Source organism: Salmo trutta, chromosome 17, assembly GCF_901001165.1.
Source record: "Salmo trutta chromosome 17, fSalTru1.1, whole genome shotgun sequence".
Taxonomy (NCBI): Eukaryota; Metazoa; Chordata; class Actinopteri; order Salmoniformes; family Salmonidae; genus Salmo; species Salmo trutta.
In genome coordinates this window covers 12,521,580-12,537,574 of record NC_042973.1, presented here as the reverse complement: position 1 = coordinate 12,537,574, position 15,995 = coordinate 12,521,580, and the positions used below count along the sequence as shown (strand labels likewise).

General features: G+C 41.6%; 1 protein-coding gene across 3 annotated transcripts in view; it reads right to left on the bottom strand.

Moving 5' to 3' along the window:
- LOC115151605 (rab GTPase-activating protein 1-like) overlaps positions 1-15,995 on the bottom strand; it is a 146,543-nt gene that overhangs the window by 113,977 nt on the left and 16,571 nt on the right. For all 3 annotated transcript variants that reach the window (XM_029695676.1, XM_029695675.1, XM_029695677.1), the window contains exons 5-10: positions 15,762-15,936; positions 14,543-14,703; positions 14,280-14,390; positions 7,317-7,383; positions 6,945-7,047; positions 3,607-3,773 (exon numbers count right to left, since the gene is read on the bottom strand). In XM_029695676.1, coding sequence (XP_029551536.1) covers positions 3,607-3,773; positions 6,945-7,047; positions 7,317-7,383; positions 14,280-14,390; positions 14,543-14,703; positions 15,762-15,936 — 784 coding nt within the window. The remainder of the gene's footprint in view (positions 1-3,606; positions 3,774-6,944; positions 7,048-7,316; positions 7,384-14,279; positions 14,391-14,542; positions 14,704-15,761; positions 15,937-15,995) is intronic.

Sequence of the window (15,995 nt, the reverse complement as noted above, 5' to 3'; positions counted from 1 at the left end):
TATTCCGCCATTAATGAGAGGTCCGCGGAACAAATGAAATCATATACGTGGCTAGTGGCTGGGATTAGAATCTTGTGCACACACTACAATGGCTCTCTTTTAATTAGCTTCTAACTACAGCAGCCGGCATTCTTTCCTGCCTGCTGATTAGATAACTAGAGAGAGAGGCAATCAGCCAGGGTCCTAATTACTACAGCCAGATAATGACAGGCTTCCTTGTATTAGGGCTCCCAATGATACAAAGGCTACATCCCAAACACACACTAAGCAGTGCACTACATAGGGAATAGGTTGCCATTTGGGACGGACCCAAAGCCTCCGTTTGCTGCCTCACCTGCTCCCCGGAAGCAGAGTGGAGAGGATATCTGCCTTTCAAACAAACAGGCAAAGAGTTTGTGTTTCCAACTCTGGCTTGGATGGGGATGCACTTGTGTGCTTGGCCGGCAATTTAATGAGTTGTCGCTCTCATGCATTTTTCCATTTGGAGGAGTTCGGAGGAGGGGCATGAGGGTCAAGTACATTGGATGTGGTTATACGCGTGTACCCGACAGGCTCGGTTGCAGTGTAGTCATCCGATTAGATAATAGAGGGATATCTTGATAGTTCTAAGTGGCTTTGTTTCCTGTGCCTGTGCAGGGTCATCTAATTCTCACTTAACATGGAGGACTACCAGAAGAAAACAATACGACCGATACCGCCACCTTTGTGCAAGGTAAGCTTTAGTCATGGTATTGCGTTTCATCTTTTAGAGTCCAAATTCGTAGGACCAGTAAGCAGAACACACAACAGCCCTCCTCTTGTATTGTCCCTTGTCGTATTCACTAGAAACAAAATGGAAGCCAGCGAGGCAAAACAGGGAGAACTACTAGAACAATAATAGAAGGTTGGTTAAAACATTAGGTGTGCTCTTTTAAAACAGAACAATTTTTTCATCTTTCTTGTAGGCATTTGTCTTTTATTATAGCCATTGCGTTTGCCGGGAAGGAGCTAAAGACATTCAAATTTGACCCTGTTGTTACACCCGTTGTCATGGTGACCTGACAGCCGCATGTTCTAAATTCCTCCTTTTAAATTCAGACTTTCCACTGCTTTAATTTCTTCACATTCCCAACAGTAAGTTTGCTGTTTGCCATAGCCTACTTGTAAAACATTTGTAAATAATGACCTTGTATTTTCCTGTTATGGTGAATAAAAAGTTGGCTCCTTAAAGTGTTGTCAGATATGTTCTGGTAATTATATGAGTTGGCTAGAATTAGGGATATGCGTCTCTCCTTCCAAGTATGATTCGATGCGCATCTCCTGTAGATACAATACAGGAACAATATTTTTAGTTTGAAACGATTTGGTTCGATGCAGACATTTTTTGCATGAACACATTAATTTCCCATTCTAAATTACAATCTGACACCAATGGAACTCAGGAACTGAGCTGGATCTGTCTGAGCTGACTCCTGAGTGTGTGAGTGGAAGTCCTCAGAAGGAGAGTAAATTCCGACATGTCACTGGGCCCCACAAGGAAAAGGGCTTTTTTAGACTTAAGGGTTAGGTTTAGAGTCATGGTTAGAATTAGGTTTAGGGTTAGAGTTAGGTTATGGTTAGAATTAGGTTTAGGGAAAATACGATTTTGAATGGAAATACTATCCTTGTGGGCACCAAAAAATGTATTCCCATTCAAAATCGTATTTTCCCTAAACATAATTCTAACCATAACCCTAAACCTAACTCTAAAAAAGCCTTTTTCCTTGTGGGGCCCAGTGAAATGTCAGAATTTAACTTGCTTTACTCTCCTTGTGAGGACCAAAAAATGTATAACAAACGTGTGTGTGCGCGTGTGTGATGGGGAACATGAACTGATCATCTACCACAATTAGGGGGGGGGGGGTCAATTCTGCCTTTTGTTAACTTGTCAGTTTAGCAGATGAGAAATGTTGAGCAAGTAACACATCAATATGGATCTTTAGAAATTAACTATGACATAGCCAATTAATTTAACACAGCTTTTGATTTCACCCCAGTCTCAAAAGCGAATGGCTTTGAGCGTCTAACTTCACAACGGAGCCGCTCTTCCTCCGCGCCAACCAATGCACCGTACAGTACAGCTCGCAAAAAAATGTTTGCGGTCCTTGTTATTAAATTACAACTTTACCCTGTTCATATAAAAATTTGCAAATGCACTGACTGTTTAACTATTCATGCTGAACCTGGCAATTGAAAAGCCCCAATCTACAGTTAGATGTGCGATCAGAAAGATGCGAGTGGGGTACACTCTGGTAGCCTACAGAACTCTGCTGGTAAAACACAATTTTCTACAGTGCATTTGGTAACAATGACCCAGCAAATGACATGGCTAGTCACCCAACTAATAGAGCCTGTGACTTGACATTACGAAAGCCATTTTACAAGCATTTGAATGCTGAAGGTGGCGCGAGCAGCTACGCTCTGTGCACACAATTGTTATCCGACTTGAAGATCAATGACGCATAAATTCAGTCAAAGGATTAGAGGTATTTGGTAACGTTTGGATCGATTGTCTGACAGATTCATGCTACACTTGGAACGATTTGGGTTCCTGCGGACCGATGAACTCGTATCATAAACGTTTGAACCGGGGACCGGTGAATCGTTACATCACTAAAATGAATAAATGAATAGGTTTATGTAGGTCCTAGGAAACATTATAAAGCTAACAACATTTATTTTCAAAAGAATAGAAAAGCATATTTTTTGTTTTATTACGTTACTGGTCTTTGTAGCCCATTGTTGTGCCATGCAAATTAAATCAATAGTTCTTATGTTGTTCATTAAACAGACAAGAGACACACTTAGCCTACTGTGCTGATCACAGTAAAACTTCAGCGTCACAAACATGCGGAACCACTGCCATATGACAAAAAAAAAACTTACCTTTTAAAACAAAGCCCATGTCCTATTTTTTTTATTTCTAAAGCATTAATCTTCTCTTTCCAATCATGTCAACAACAAAACATGTAAAAACCTGGACCTGGCTGAACCACTGCAGGATGACTTCACAAAGTAGCTTTTTGGTTGGATGGGATCACACCATTGTGATGCGCTCTCTCTTCCAAACATAAATATTCACCTGTTAAGGTGGCTAATAAACGATGGATTAATATGACAAAATAAATGTTGCCATTTGAAAGAAGAGAGAGCGCATCACAATGGTGTGATCCCATCCAACCAAAAAGCTACTTTGTGAAGTCATCCTGCAGTGGTTCAGCCAGGTCCAGGTTTATATAATATATAAAAAGCATTTCTGTGAAGATTTGTGAATGAAAAGAAAAGTGTGATGTTGGACAACAGTATGTTGATGATGTAATGCGTGCCAAAGACGACAAAATGAAAGGCAACGTTTATACTGAGGGGTTGGTGGGACTTTTAAATACATTACCGCAAATCATGACTATGTCGGTTGGCGGAAATAAAAGCACAGGCTTTGTTGCCGGCAATACCTTTCAGATATAAAGAATAAGCGACAAAAAGTTGGCAGCGTGGTAAAGTTGGCAGAAAAACATCCTGATGAGAAAGATATCTAATGAATACGACTGATGAGGTTGTGCTATCTAGGCCTACTAAGTGCCCATGTACCTGTTTGAGTTTGAGGTAGAAGGTCTCGCTGAAAGCCTTGCGGCTGAAGTACCAGAAGCGCTCGTTGGCCGGGTAGACGCGCACCAGGGTCTCCAGCAGGAAGCGCACCGGCTCCAACACCTCAGTCACCACCAGGTCCACGGCCACAGTCATGTACACCTGCTTGTCTGGAGAGAGACCGCCACAAAGGTCAAGGTCACACACTGGAGGGCCATTTTTATTTATTTTTATTTAACTAGGCAAGTCAGTTAACAACAAATTCTTATTTTCAATGACGGCCTAGGAACAGTGGGTTAACTGCCTTGTTCAGGGGCAGAACGACAGATGTGTACCTTGTCAGCTCGGGGATTCGATCTTGCAACCTTTCGGTTACTAGTCCAACGCTCTAACCACTAGGTGGGGGGGTTAAAAGAGAGCTCTGTTTGTAGTGCCAACAGTGGCTCTAGAATTTAAACAAGTACCATGTAGGCGACCTGCCCTAGTTAAAGTGGACATTGCAGGTTGACAATTGAAGTGGATAAAGTGTAAAAGGTATTAACTTGCTTTAATTGTGTGTTTAGAGGGAAGAAAACATTTAGCACCTGCTGTTTTAAAATTAGGTACACCACCATGATTTACAAAGAGAAATCTTGGATCCCACAGCAGCCACTAACTATCATACTACGGAAAGCACCTCACCTGCCTCGCTCACCTCACCTGCCTCGCTCACCTCACCTGCCTCGCTCACCATTCCCAGAGGAAGATGGACTATTGATAAATGCAGAATTGAAATCATATTACTACAATCAAGAACAACAAACTCTGAATATCTATGAATTATTTAGAATCTAAGGAAACTGCATTCCAAATGATATATTGTGATGAAGAACTGCGTAAATCTAATCTGTCCTATAGCAAAAAGTGACATCTGGGGTAACAGATTTTCCAACATTACATTTTTGGGGTGGGAAAAACAATTGCAAGATATTTAAACAAGAATAGATAGCAATCGCTGAGGTGTAAAACAGGGGGGGGGACCTCACAGTGAGAAGGTTTTATTATTGTAATGAACCAAAAGAAACATCCACAACACTGCCTTGTAAAGAATGGCCTACAAATGTATTCCAATTAGGATAAAGTCAAGGATAAAATGTTGGTTTAGAAAGATGTTTTCGGAAACGGCATTCCTTCAAGCTTCAGATACCATAGGACTACTTTCCCTGTGGGCCGAATCGAAGACAAAGAAGAAGGATTTGTTTAGCTAAGATCGCTAGGGCTGTTGTTTTTAGAAGTCTAGTCTCTCCCAGTTTTGACATGAAGTAAGCTGCATGGTTTAAAGGGATGGTTCTTCACTAGATCGTGTAGAGTCAAAGCCTTGTGTCTACAGGCTATTTTGTACAACTCAAAAAATGATGTTCATGTTTTGTGGGCAGTGTGCCAATGCCTACAGCTTCATATAAAGAATTTAAAAACTATTAACTACAGTAAAAAATATATATTATTTATAACGGAGCTGCTCTTCTCCGGCGCCGACCAATGCTGATGTAACACATTAATATGCAATGTTTACATGCATGTTCTGCCAGACAGTTTCATCAGCAGCTTCTCCCTGTGTGGAAACATTATTATAAATGGTCTGTTTTCTTTGAGGAAGAATTGTGGCTTTCCAGTTTAGACTAACTAACTCCCCTGAGACGGGTAACTTTGACAAGCTGCCATTTAGGTTCAAGTCAAACTCTCCTGACTTCAGAGTAAGAAACTCGTTTGCGCTGCTAATTTGTTTGATATACAGTCAGAAACTATTCACACCCCTTGACTTATTTCGCATTGTTGTGTTACAGCCTGAATTCAAAACGGACTAATAGATGTTTTCTCTCTCCCACACACACAAATATTATGACACTCCAAATTGAGCTCAGGCTCATCCAATTTCCTTTGATCATCCTTGAGCTGTCACTAAAATTTGATTGGAGTCCATCAATTGTTTGGACATAATTTAGAAAGAAAAACACCTGTCTATGTAAGGTACCACAGTTGACAGTGCATGTCAGAGCAGAAACTATACCATGAAGTCCAAGGAACTGTCTGTAGATCTCTGAGATAGAATTGTGATGAGGTATATCTGGGGAAGGGTAGAAAACAATTCCTAGAGTGTTTGTATTTCTTATGGATCACCATGCCTAGGCAGCAGCTTCTATTCCTGGGGTCTGAAAGTTTAAGAGCAAAGTGGTCTCCATCATTGGGAAATGGAAAACATATGGAACTACCCGGACTCTGCCTAGAGCTGGCAGTCAGAAAAAAATCACCAACGTCTATTTGGCTGCCTGTGTTAAAAAGGAGAAATATGACATTTTGCAAGCCATCAAAAGGAAAAAGTGGTATCAAATTTTAGAGGCATTGACTATTTTGTGACTGTTCAAACTACGAAAATGTTACAATTTTACCCAACTACCTAATTTCACTTGAATAATGACCTAAAAAAACATTGAACATTTAATTTAATAGATTTTTGTTATATAATGACCTGTTGGTTGGATGCTAGCTAAATAGGTTGAGTCTGGAACAACCTGGACAGGACCATTAGCTACAATTAGCCAGAAATGAAAAGCTCAAAACCATTAAAGTCTACCACATCCCCTTTCCTCTGTCTCTGACCCTGATAACCACTGAGGCTGAACGCTGCTAGCGCTCTAAACACATCCCAGAGCACAAGAACATTGCTATTCAAATAAGCTTTGTACTGCAGAGAAAGAATCTTCTGGTCTCAAAAAGTAAATAAGTACCTTCCCCTTGTCATTATCATAACGGAAGCTTTTTCCATCCATCATCACATGAAAAAGGTAAGACGGACACTATAATAAAAATGTGATCTTTCATTTTTGTTGTATTATTCTGCCTACGTATTCTGGGCAAAGACGTCCATTGGAATTGATGAAAGAGACAAAATGGAAGGATCTGCCTGGCCAGCTATGAATGTGACAGCAGTATTCTGTATATGAATGTGACAGCAGTATTCCGTGTGGCTCAGTTGGTAGAGCATGGTGTTTGCAACGCCAGCATGGTGTGTGCAACGCCAGGGTTGTGGGTTCGATTCCCACGGGGGGCCAGTACAATTTATTTTTATTTTTTTTAAATGCATGAAATGAAATGTATGAACTTTATTCACTACTGTAAGTCGCTCTGGATAAGAGCGTCTGCTAAATGACTAAAATGTAAAAGTATGACAAGCAATTACAATTACATGCTAGGCTGGTTAACAGTGACATGCTGCAGTATGCTAGTGTTAGGCTGGTTAACAATGACATGCTGCAGTATGCTAGGCTGGTGAAAGGGCTGAGGGATTGGGGGTATGGCCTCACCTTTAGGTGTGTCTTCATTCAGCACCTGGAAGGCAGCCATGTTGGGGTTCCAGGTTCCCGTGATCACGTAGGACTTTCCATCCGAGCTCTTCCCCATGGACTCCTTCACAAGGGCACATACACACAGAGAATAGTGAGAAACGATATACAATCATGATCAAGGGGTCTCAAAGAGCAAAGCCATTCCAATCAAACCCCAAAGAACTTATTCAGTTCAACTCTGCTTAGCCTAGCCAACACCCAGGTCAACTAATGACAATCGAATGACACGTCTCAGTGATAGTTTAGTTCAGTAGAGAGCGTGCAGTTTGTAGCGTGGTCATCATGTGACTGAATGAAAGCCCCCTGAGAGCTGCTCAGTCTTCTGCTCACCATGTCTAGAAGGTGCATGTCACTGTTCCGAACCTTCTGGCCTGGGCTCAGCAACATCCCAAAACACCTGAGGGAAAAGAACACAGGTTGTGAGCAATAAAACAAGAGGGAATTGCAACTTTTCATAATTTCATATAACCAAAGGTTTGGGTAGCATTTGGTTTCATTATATGATGGTCTTTGTTGAGAATCCCTAGCTGTAAAATTGAATAAAATAAATCTACTTGAAGAAATGTCACCTTTCTCCAACAGGTACTACGGCATTAGCTTATCAAAGCTACAGGTATATTTGGTTGCACAGTGACCCAGTTCTGAATCCTGTAGACTCCCGTCAAAGGCTGCTACGTTTGGGTGAATTTGCATGGGTCAATTATATTTAGAAATTCAAGGAATCCAAATTTAACCACAGCAAAGCAGTGGCAATATCAAGTTCAGAGGCCACTATTTACCTGTTTCTTATGATAGATGTGACATCAAGTGGTTGCTGTGAGAATTACAACTTCATAAGATATAAAGCATCTACTATGCTGCCATAGAATAAAGATCCTCGACTTCACCCTTCCTTCGGAAGGTCGATACATAAAAAAAACTGTCATGAACATAACATAACACGCTTACTGTTGTAATAAGCAGGCATGACTCCTTCAAGCTGGTTAACAATTACAATCAGCTTGAAACAACTGCTATTCCATCATTGTGACACACAAAAATAAAACAATTGTTTAGGTAATCTACATGGCCATAACAGGTAGGCAGCATGAAACACATTCACAGCTAAAAGATTAACATAAAAATGTAAGAAAAAGAAAGGACTAAAAATAGGATGCAAGGTGCCTGCGTTTCACAGAACGCAATTAAATACAGACAGAAAGGCTACGTGAGAAACCTGACCTAATTCTACTAGTTAAACTGCTGAAGTGTTTTCTGTAAGCGCCCGTCACCAGCCAGTAACAGACTTCAGCCTGAAACTTCTTCCAATGTCTTATATTGTGCCTTTGGAAAGAATTCACACCCCTTCACTTTTTCCACATTTTGTTGTGTTACAGCCTGAATGTAAAATAGATTACATTTAGATGTTTTTGCCACTGGCCTACACACAATAACCCATAATGTCAAAGTGGAATTATGTTTTTCTAAACGTTTACTAATTCATAAAAAATGAAAAGCTGAAATGTCTTGAGTCAATAAGTATTCAACCCCTTTGTTATGGAAAGTAAAAAGTTCAGGGGTAAAAATTTGCTTAACAAGTCACATAATATGCTCGCTTCAAGACAAGCAACACTGAAGCATGCACGAGAGCACCAGCTGTTCTGGGTGACAGTGTGATAACGCTCTCGGTAGCCGATGTGAACAAAACCATTCACAAAGCCGCTGGGCCAGACGGATTACCAGGAAGGGTACTCAAAGCATGCACGGACCAACTGTCAAGTGTCTTCACTGACATTTTCAACCTCTCCCTGACCGAGTCTGTAATACCTGCATGTTTCAAGCAGACCAACATATTCCCTGTGCCCAAGGAAGCGAAGGTAACCTGCCTAAATGATTACCGCCCCATGGCACTCAGGTCGGTAGCCATGGAGTGCTTTGAAATGCTGGTCATGGTTCACATCAACAGCATCCTCCCAGACACCCTAGACCCACTCCAATTTGCATATCGCCCCAACAGCTCCACAGATGACGCAATCTCAATTGCACTCCACACTACCCTTTCTCACCTGGACAAAAGGAACACCTATGTGAGAATGCTGTTCATTGACTACAGCTCAACACCATAGTGCCCTCAAAGCTCATCACTAAGCTAAAGACCCTGGGACTAAACACCTCCCTCTGCAACTGGATCCTGGAATTCCTGACGGGCCACCCCCAGGTGGTAAGAGGCGGCAACAACTCGTCTGCCACGCTGATCCTTAACACTGGGGCCCCTCAGGGGTGTGTACTTAATCCCCTCCTGTATTCCCTGTTCACCCACGCCTGCGTCGCAAAACACGACTCCAACACCATCATTAAGTTAGCTGACGACACAACAGTGGTAGGCCTGATCACCGACAACGATGAGACAGCCTATAGAGAGGTGGTCAGAGAACTGGCAGTGTGGTGTCAGGACAACAACCTCTCCCTCAATGTGAGCAAGACAAAAGGAGCTGATCGTGGACTACAGGAAAAGGCGGGCCGAACAGGCTCCCATTAACACTGACGGGGCTGCAGTGGAGCGGGTCGAGAGTTTCAAGTTCCTTGGTGTCCACATCACCAACAAACTATCATGGTACAAATATACCAAGACAGTCGTGAATTTGGCACGACAACACCTTTTCAGTCTCCTGAGGGGGAAAGATTTGGCATGGGTCCTCAGATCCTCAAAAAGGTTCTACAGCTGCACTATCGAGAGCATTCTGACCGGCTGCATCAACTTCCTGCCATCCAGGACCTATACAATAGGCGGTGTCAGAGGAAAGCCCATAAAACTGTCAGAGACTCCAGTCACCCAAGTCAGACTGTTCTCTGCTACCGCACAGCAAACGATACCGGAGCACGAAGACTAGGACCAAAGGGCTCCTCAACAGCTTCTACCCCCAAGCCATAAGACTGCTGAACAATTAATAAAATTGCCACCGGACAAATTACATTGACCCCCCCTTTTGTACACTGCTGCTACTCGCTGTTTATCATCTACGCATAGTCACTTCACCCCCACCTACATGAACAAATGACCTAACCTGTGCCCCCGCACACTGACTCCGTACCAGTGCCCCTTGTACATAGCCTCGTTATTGTTATTCTTATTGTGTTACTTTTTATTATGACTTTTTTTATTTTAGTCTATTTGGTAAATATTTTCTTAACTCTTCTTGAACTGCATTGTTGGTTAAGGGCTTGTAAGTAAGCATTTCACGGTAAAGCCTATACCTGTCGTATTCGGCGCATGTGACACATAAAGTTAAATTTGATGAATAAGTTACATGACTCACTCGAGTGCAATAGGGTTTAACATGATTTTTGAATAACTACCTCATCTATGTACCACACACATACAATTCATCTGTAAGGTCCCTCATTTCAGCAGTGAATTTCAACCACAGATTCAACCACAAAGACCAGGGAGGTTTCCAACTGTCTCTCAAAGAAAGGCCCTTATCGGTAGACGAGTAAAAAAAAAAAAAAAAAGCAGACATTGAATATCCCTTTGAGCATGGTGAAGCCATTAGTTACATTTTGGAAGGTGTATCAAAACAAAAGATATAGGCGTCCATCCTAACTAGAAAGGAAGGAAAGCGCTCAGGGATTTCACCATGTGGGCAATGGTCATTTTAAAACAGTTAGTTTAGTGGCTGTGATAGGAGAAAACTGAGGATGGATCAACAACATTGTAGTTACTCCACAATACTAACCTAATTGACAGAGTGAAAAGGAAGCCTGTACAGAATTAAAAAATATTCCAAAACATGCATCCTGTTTGCAACAAGACACTATTTTAATACTGCAAAAATATGGCAAAGCAATTAGCTTTATGTCCTGAATACAAAATGTTATGTTTGGGGCAAATCCAATACAACACATTACTGAGTACCACTCTCCATATTTAAGCATGAGTGGCTGAGTTAAAGTTGACTGAAATCTACTGAAAATCTATGGCAAGACCTGAAAACAGTTGTCTAGCAATGATCAACAATCAATTTGACAGAGCTTGAAGAATTTTGTAAAGAATAAATGGGCAAATGATGCACAATCCAGGTGTGGAAAGCTCTTCGAGACTTACCCAGAAAGACTCACAGGTGTAATCACTGCCAATTGTGCTTCTACAAGTATTGACTTATGTAAATTAGATATTTCTGTATTTCATTTTCAATAAATGTGCAAAAAACTGTCAATAAACATGTTTTTACTTTGTCATTATGGGGTATTGTGTGTAAATGGTGAGAAAAATGTATATTTAATCCATTATAAGGCTGTAACGTAACAAAATGTGGAATAAGTCAAGGGGTCTGAATACTTTGAAGGCACTGTATATGTATACACAATAACCCATAATGACAAAGAAAAAACTGTTTTTTAGAAATGCTTGCAAATGTATAATTTTTTACTATTACATTTACATAAGTATTCAGACTCTACTCCATACTTTGCTGAAGCACCGTTGGCAGCGATTACAGCCTCGAGTCTTCTTGGGAACACGCTACAAGCTTGGCACACCTGTATCTGGGGAGTATCTCCCATTCTTCTCTGCAGATCCTCAACCTCTCAGGTTGGATGGGGAGTGTCACAGCACAGCTATTTTCAGGTCTCTCCAGAGATGTTCGATTGGGTTCAAGTCCGGGCTCTGGCTGGGCCACTCAAGGACATTCAGCTTTTTTTTGGCTCTGACATGCACTGTCAACTGTGGGACCTTATATAGACAGTTGTGTGCCTTTCCAAATCATGTCCAATCAATTGAATTTACCACAGGTGGACTCCAATCAAGATGTAGAAATATTTCAAGGATGATCAATGGAATACAGGATGTACCAGAGCTCAATTTCGAGTTTCATAGCAAAGGGTCTGAATCCTTACGTAAATAAGGTGTCTGTTTTTCATTTTTTATAAATTTGATTGTCTTTTTAAAAAAAAATGTTTTTGCTTTGTCATTATGGGGTATTGTGATGCCATTATGGGGTATTGTGTGTAGATTGATGAGGGGGAATGTTTTATTTAATCAATTTTAGAATAAGGCTGTAATGTAACAAAATGTGGAAAAGGTGAAGGGGTCTGAATACTTTCCGAATGCACTGTATATAATTGATTTTTTTTAAAAACATGGATTCCCGAAGCTGTTCCTTCGTTAAGTGGATTATTTATCACACGCAGGCTGCACACATATAGCCTACAGATAATCTGTCGGGCAGACAGATTGCATGGAGCGGCCCAGGACCGAGTTTGGTCCTTGAAGTTATGGTAGCTGATTTAGAATTTCTACTGCTCCAATATAATTATTCCACGATTTCATTCTTGATACGTTTTTATGAGACATGTAGGCGTTTGTTTCCCACCGTTTCAATTGAAGGGTGTTGTGCTAATCTGTTGTGATTGTTGCAGTAAAACCATGTGTGGTTAATTATGAGCAAGACAACATGGAGGCTTCAACTTGGTTTTCCATATAAAGCGTTCCATTACAAAGGGAAACCGTTTTAAAACATGATACAGTAACCCCTCAATAACATCACAAATGGCCAGACTGACTAGCTCCCACATGGCCAGACTGACTAGCTCCCACATGGCCAGACTGACTAGCTCCCACATGGACAGACATCAATAGCGTGTTTGTGTCGGGAGCATGCTGTCTATTTAGTCAGGCAATTCCCACATTATTTTGACATATTTTAGGAAGTAAAATAACGTGAATCTCAATGCATAATGCCATTGGGTAGGCATATTAAAACATGTATTATTCTTAAAGTTGTAATGCATACTTTTTTGCATACATTTTGGGAGAGTCATTTTTAACTATAGGCCATTACAACAATGAAATGTAAAATATAGGTCCTTGATAATCACAATTAAGTGCTTGAAAAAGTCCTTGCCAATGTCTGTATGAACCCTGTACAGGCTACTTGCTCAGCCAACAAATAAAATCTCAAATCACCTGCTATTGAAATTACGTAGGCATCAATGTCCGGGAACCCTGACAAAACTATGTCAGCAAATAAATAATCTGCCTCCACCCTCCATTCTATTGGCAAAAATACAATCACTGGAGAACAAACTGGACCAGTTCCGTTCGAGACTATCCTATCAACGGGACATCATATTTATTTGAGTCATGGCTGTACAAGGACATGTACAATATACATATAGCTGGTTTTCCTATGCATTGGCAGGACAGAACGGTAAACTCAAGGGGGGAGGTGTGTGTGTGTGTGTCTCTTAACAGCTGGTGCACAATCTGTAATATAAAGTAAATCTCTAGGTTCTGCTCGCCTGAGTTAGAATACCTCATGATAAGCTGTCGGCCATACTATTTACCAAGAGAGTTGTCATCTATATTTTTTTGGAACTATCTATATTCCACCTCAAACCGATCCTGGAACTAAGACTCAACCAGCTCAACCATAAGCCAACAAGAAAATGCTCATCCAGAGGCAGCGCTCCTAGTGGCCAGGGACTTTAATGCAGGGAAACTGAACTCCATCTTACCTCATTTCTATCAGCAAGTCACCTGCGCAACTAGAGGAAACAAAACTCTAAATCACCTTGACTCCACACACAGAAAAGCTTACAAAGTTCTCCTTCGCCCTCCATTTGGCAAATCTGACCATAACTCGATCCTCCGGATTCCTGTTTACAAACAAAAAACTCAGTACCAGTGACGTGCTCAATACTGCAGTGGTCCGATGAAGCAAATGCTAAACTACAGGACTGTTGTTTCGCTAGCACAGACTGGAATATGTTCCAGGATTCAAACTTTGCTGTGTCCGGGGTCATGGAAACGCTGTAGGCACAGTGATTTGAGCTAGCCAATTGTCCAGCGCAGTAGGCACACTCGATTTAGCCACATATCTGTAGGCACATACGCTTTTTCAGACAAATGAAAAAGTTTAAAATGGGAAAATTTTGCTTAGCCGGTGCGCGAGACTCCTGGATCAAATGCACCTACTGCCAACAGCGAGAAATGTATTTTTTTTATTTAATATTTTTAGGAGCGTAAGCCTTTAAAATCGACAAGGAATGCCTTGAATATCGACCAGTCGATCACAATAGACATGCTGGCGACTACTGCACGAGAAGGACTCTGGATGAAAAAAACATTTAGAGTCTACTGTATTTTGTTATGTCAAGCTATCCCTCTTGTATTTACCTGAATGACCCAGATGGGTTGCTTGTCTATTCTTGTGCCTTTAACACCACCATATTACAGTATTGGACAGTGGTTCTGACCAGTGTATGCAGCTCACAAGCCCTTACAGAAGAATAAAGTATGCAGCAGACCCTCACCTCTCAATGCCCAGCTCTTTGTTGCTCATCTGCTGGACCATAACCACCACCTTCTTCTGAAAACCTTGCCGCAGCTTGAAGAAGAACTTCTCTCGGTCCTTGGGAACCGGGCTGATGAGCGGCGGATGGGGGAGAGGAAGACAGACAGATGGATAGACAGTTGTTGGCTTAAAGGTCTGTTAAACTGTGTGTGTACGTATGTGACTGATTTAACCCCATAGCATGCATATGTGTGTGCGCGCTCGCAGTGGCTACATGCTGACCTGTAATTGCCCTTGCTGTCATCCTCTTTGACCTCCAGTGAGACGTTGAAAGTGAAGAGGTCACTGTCGGGGGAGAGGGGCAGGGCCGAGTCCCTCTCGTCAGGGTTTGGCTTGGAGGAGCGCCGGAACGCTGTGGAAAAACTGTACAGGATCCGACTCACCTGGAGTGGAATGAGGAAGAAGGAAGAGAGAGAAAATATAATAGTATGATGAATGGATTTTGCTGTGGGGACAAAGTTTGAATTTAATTAAATGTAATACTACTTTATAGGGTGGCAGGTAGCGTTGGGCCAGTAACCCGAAAGGTTGCTGGATCGAATCCCCGAACTAACAAGGTAAAAAAAATCTGTCGTTCTGCCCCTGAGCAAGGCAGTTAACCCACTGTTACCCCGAAGACATGGATATCGATTAAGGCAGCCTCCCGCACCTCTCTGATTCAGAGGGGTTGGGTTAAATGCGGAAGTTAGAATGGCAATGTGTATTTTAGCTTGTTAGGGCGCCCTCTCCTGGTTTCTTCCCATATAGTGAAGGCAAGTGCACATGGAGTCTATACACATCTACTCTTCATTGCACACAGGTACCAATAATAGTACAATAGAAAATATTTAAAATCGGTTACACGCCGAAAATACATTTGACCAGTCATGCTTATGGGTCTATAGGTTAATTTCCATAATTAAGTGAAACTAAATTGTCAAGTGTGTATTTTCGTCAGTTGTCCTGCATCTTATTTATCACATGCAGACAGCATACAGAGCCTAGTTTGAGGAGTGAAATAGCCTAGCACCTGTCAGTGTGAGAGCAGCTCCTCAAAAAGCTGGTACTGGAGTGAAATACGTGCTTTTATAAGCCCAGTCATTGTGCAACATTATTAGGTGTGCTGTTAGAACAATGTTTTCCCGCCAATTACATTTTGACAAATGTTTGAAAATGACGTTTAATTAGCTGCTTTATTACAGCAGTTGCATGTTCATTAATAGGCTATAGCCTTTTGACTAAGACGATAGGCTTGCCATTGCTGCATGTTTTCAGTCAGCTCTTAATGAAAAATGTCCGTTCCTTGTATGCATGCATAGTATTTTCATTTGGTCACATTTTACTGTTTGGAAAAAATGGTTAATAGTTGGATAGTCGGCAGCAAATTGGACCTAAATATGCATTCCCTAAAAAGAACAGAACCCAGTACAATAGAAGCCAGTACAATAGAACAGTGACTCACAGCTTCCTTGATATGGCAAGAGAAGACGTGGACCTGGAAGTCCTCTGAGCTGCGGTAGCTCTCAGTGAAGGAGAAGCAGTCACTCTCGATGGAGCCCTCCCGACCCCGGGCGCAGAACAGCACCTTGTAAATGGGGAAGGAGGCGATCTCCGTGCCAGACGCCTGGTCCACAATCCTGAGGAAGGAGAGAGGAAAGGGGAGATCAAGAGATAAACAATTGCAACTATTATTGAA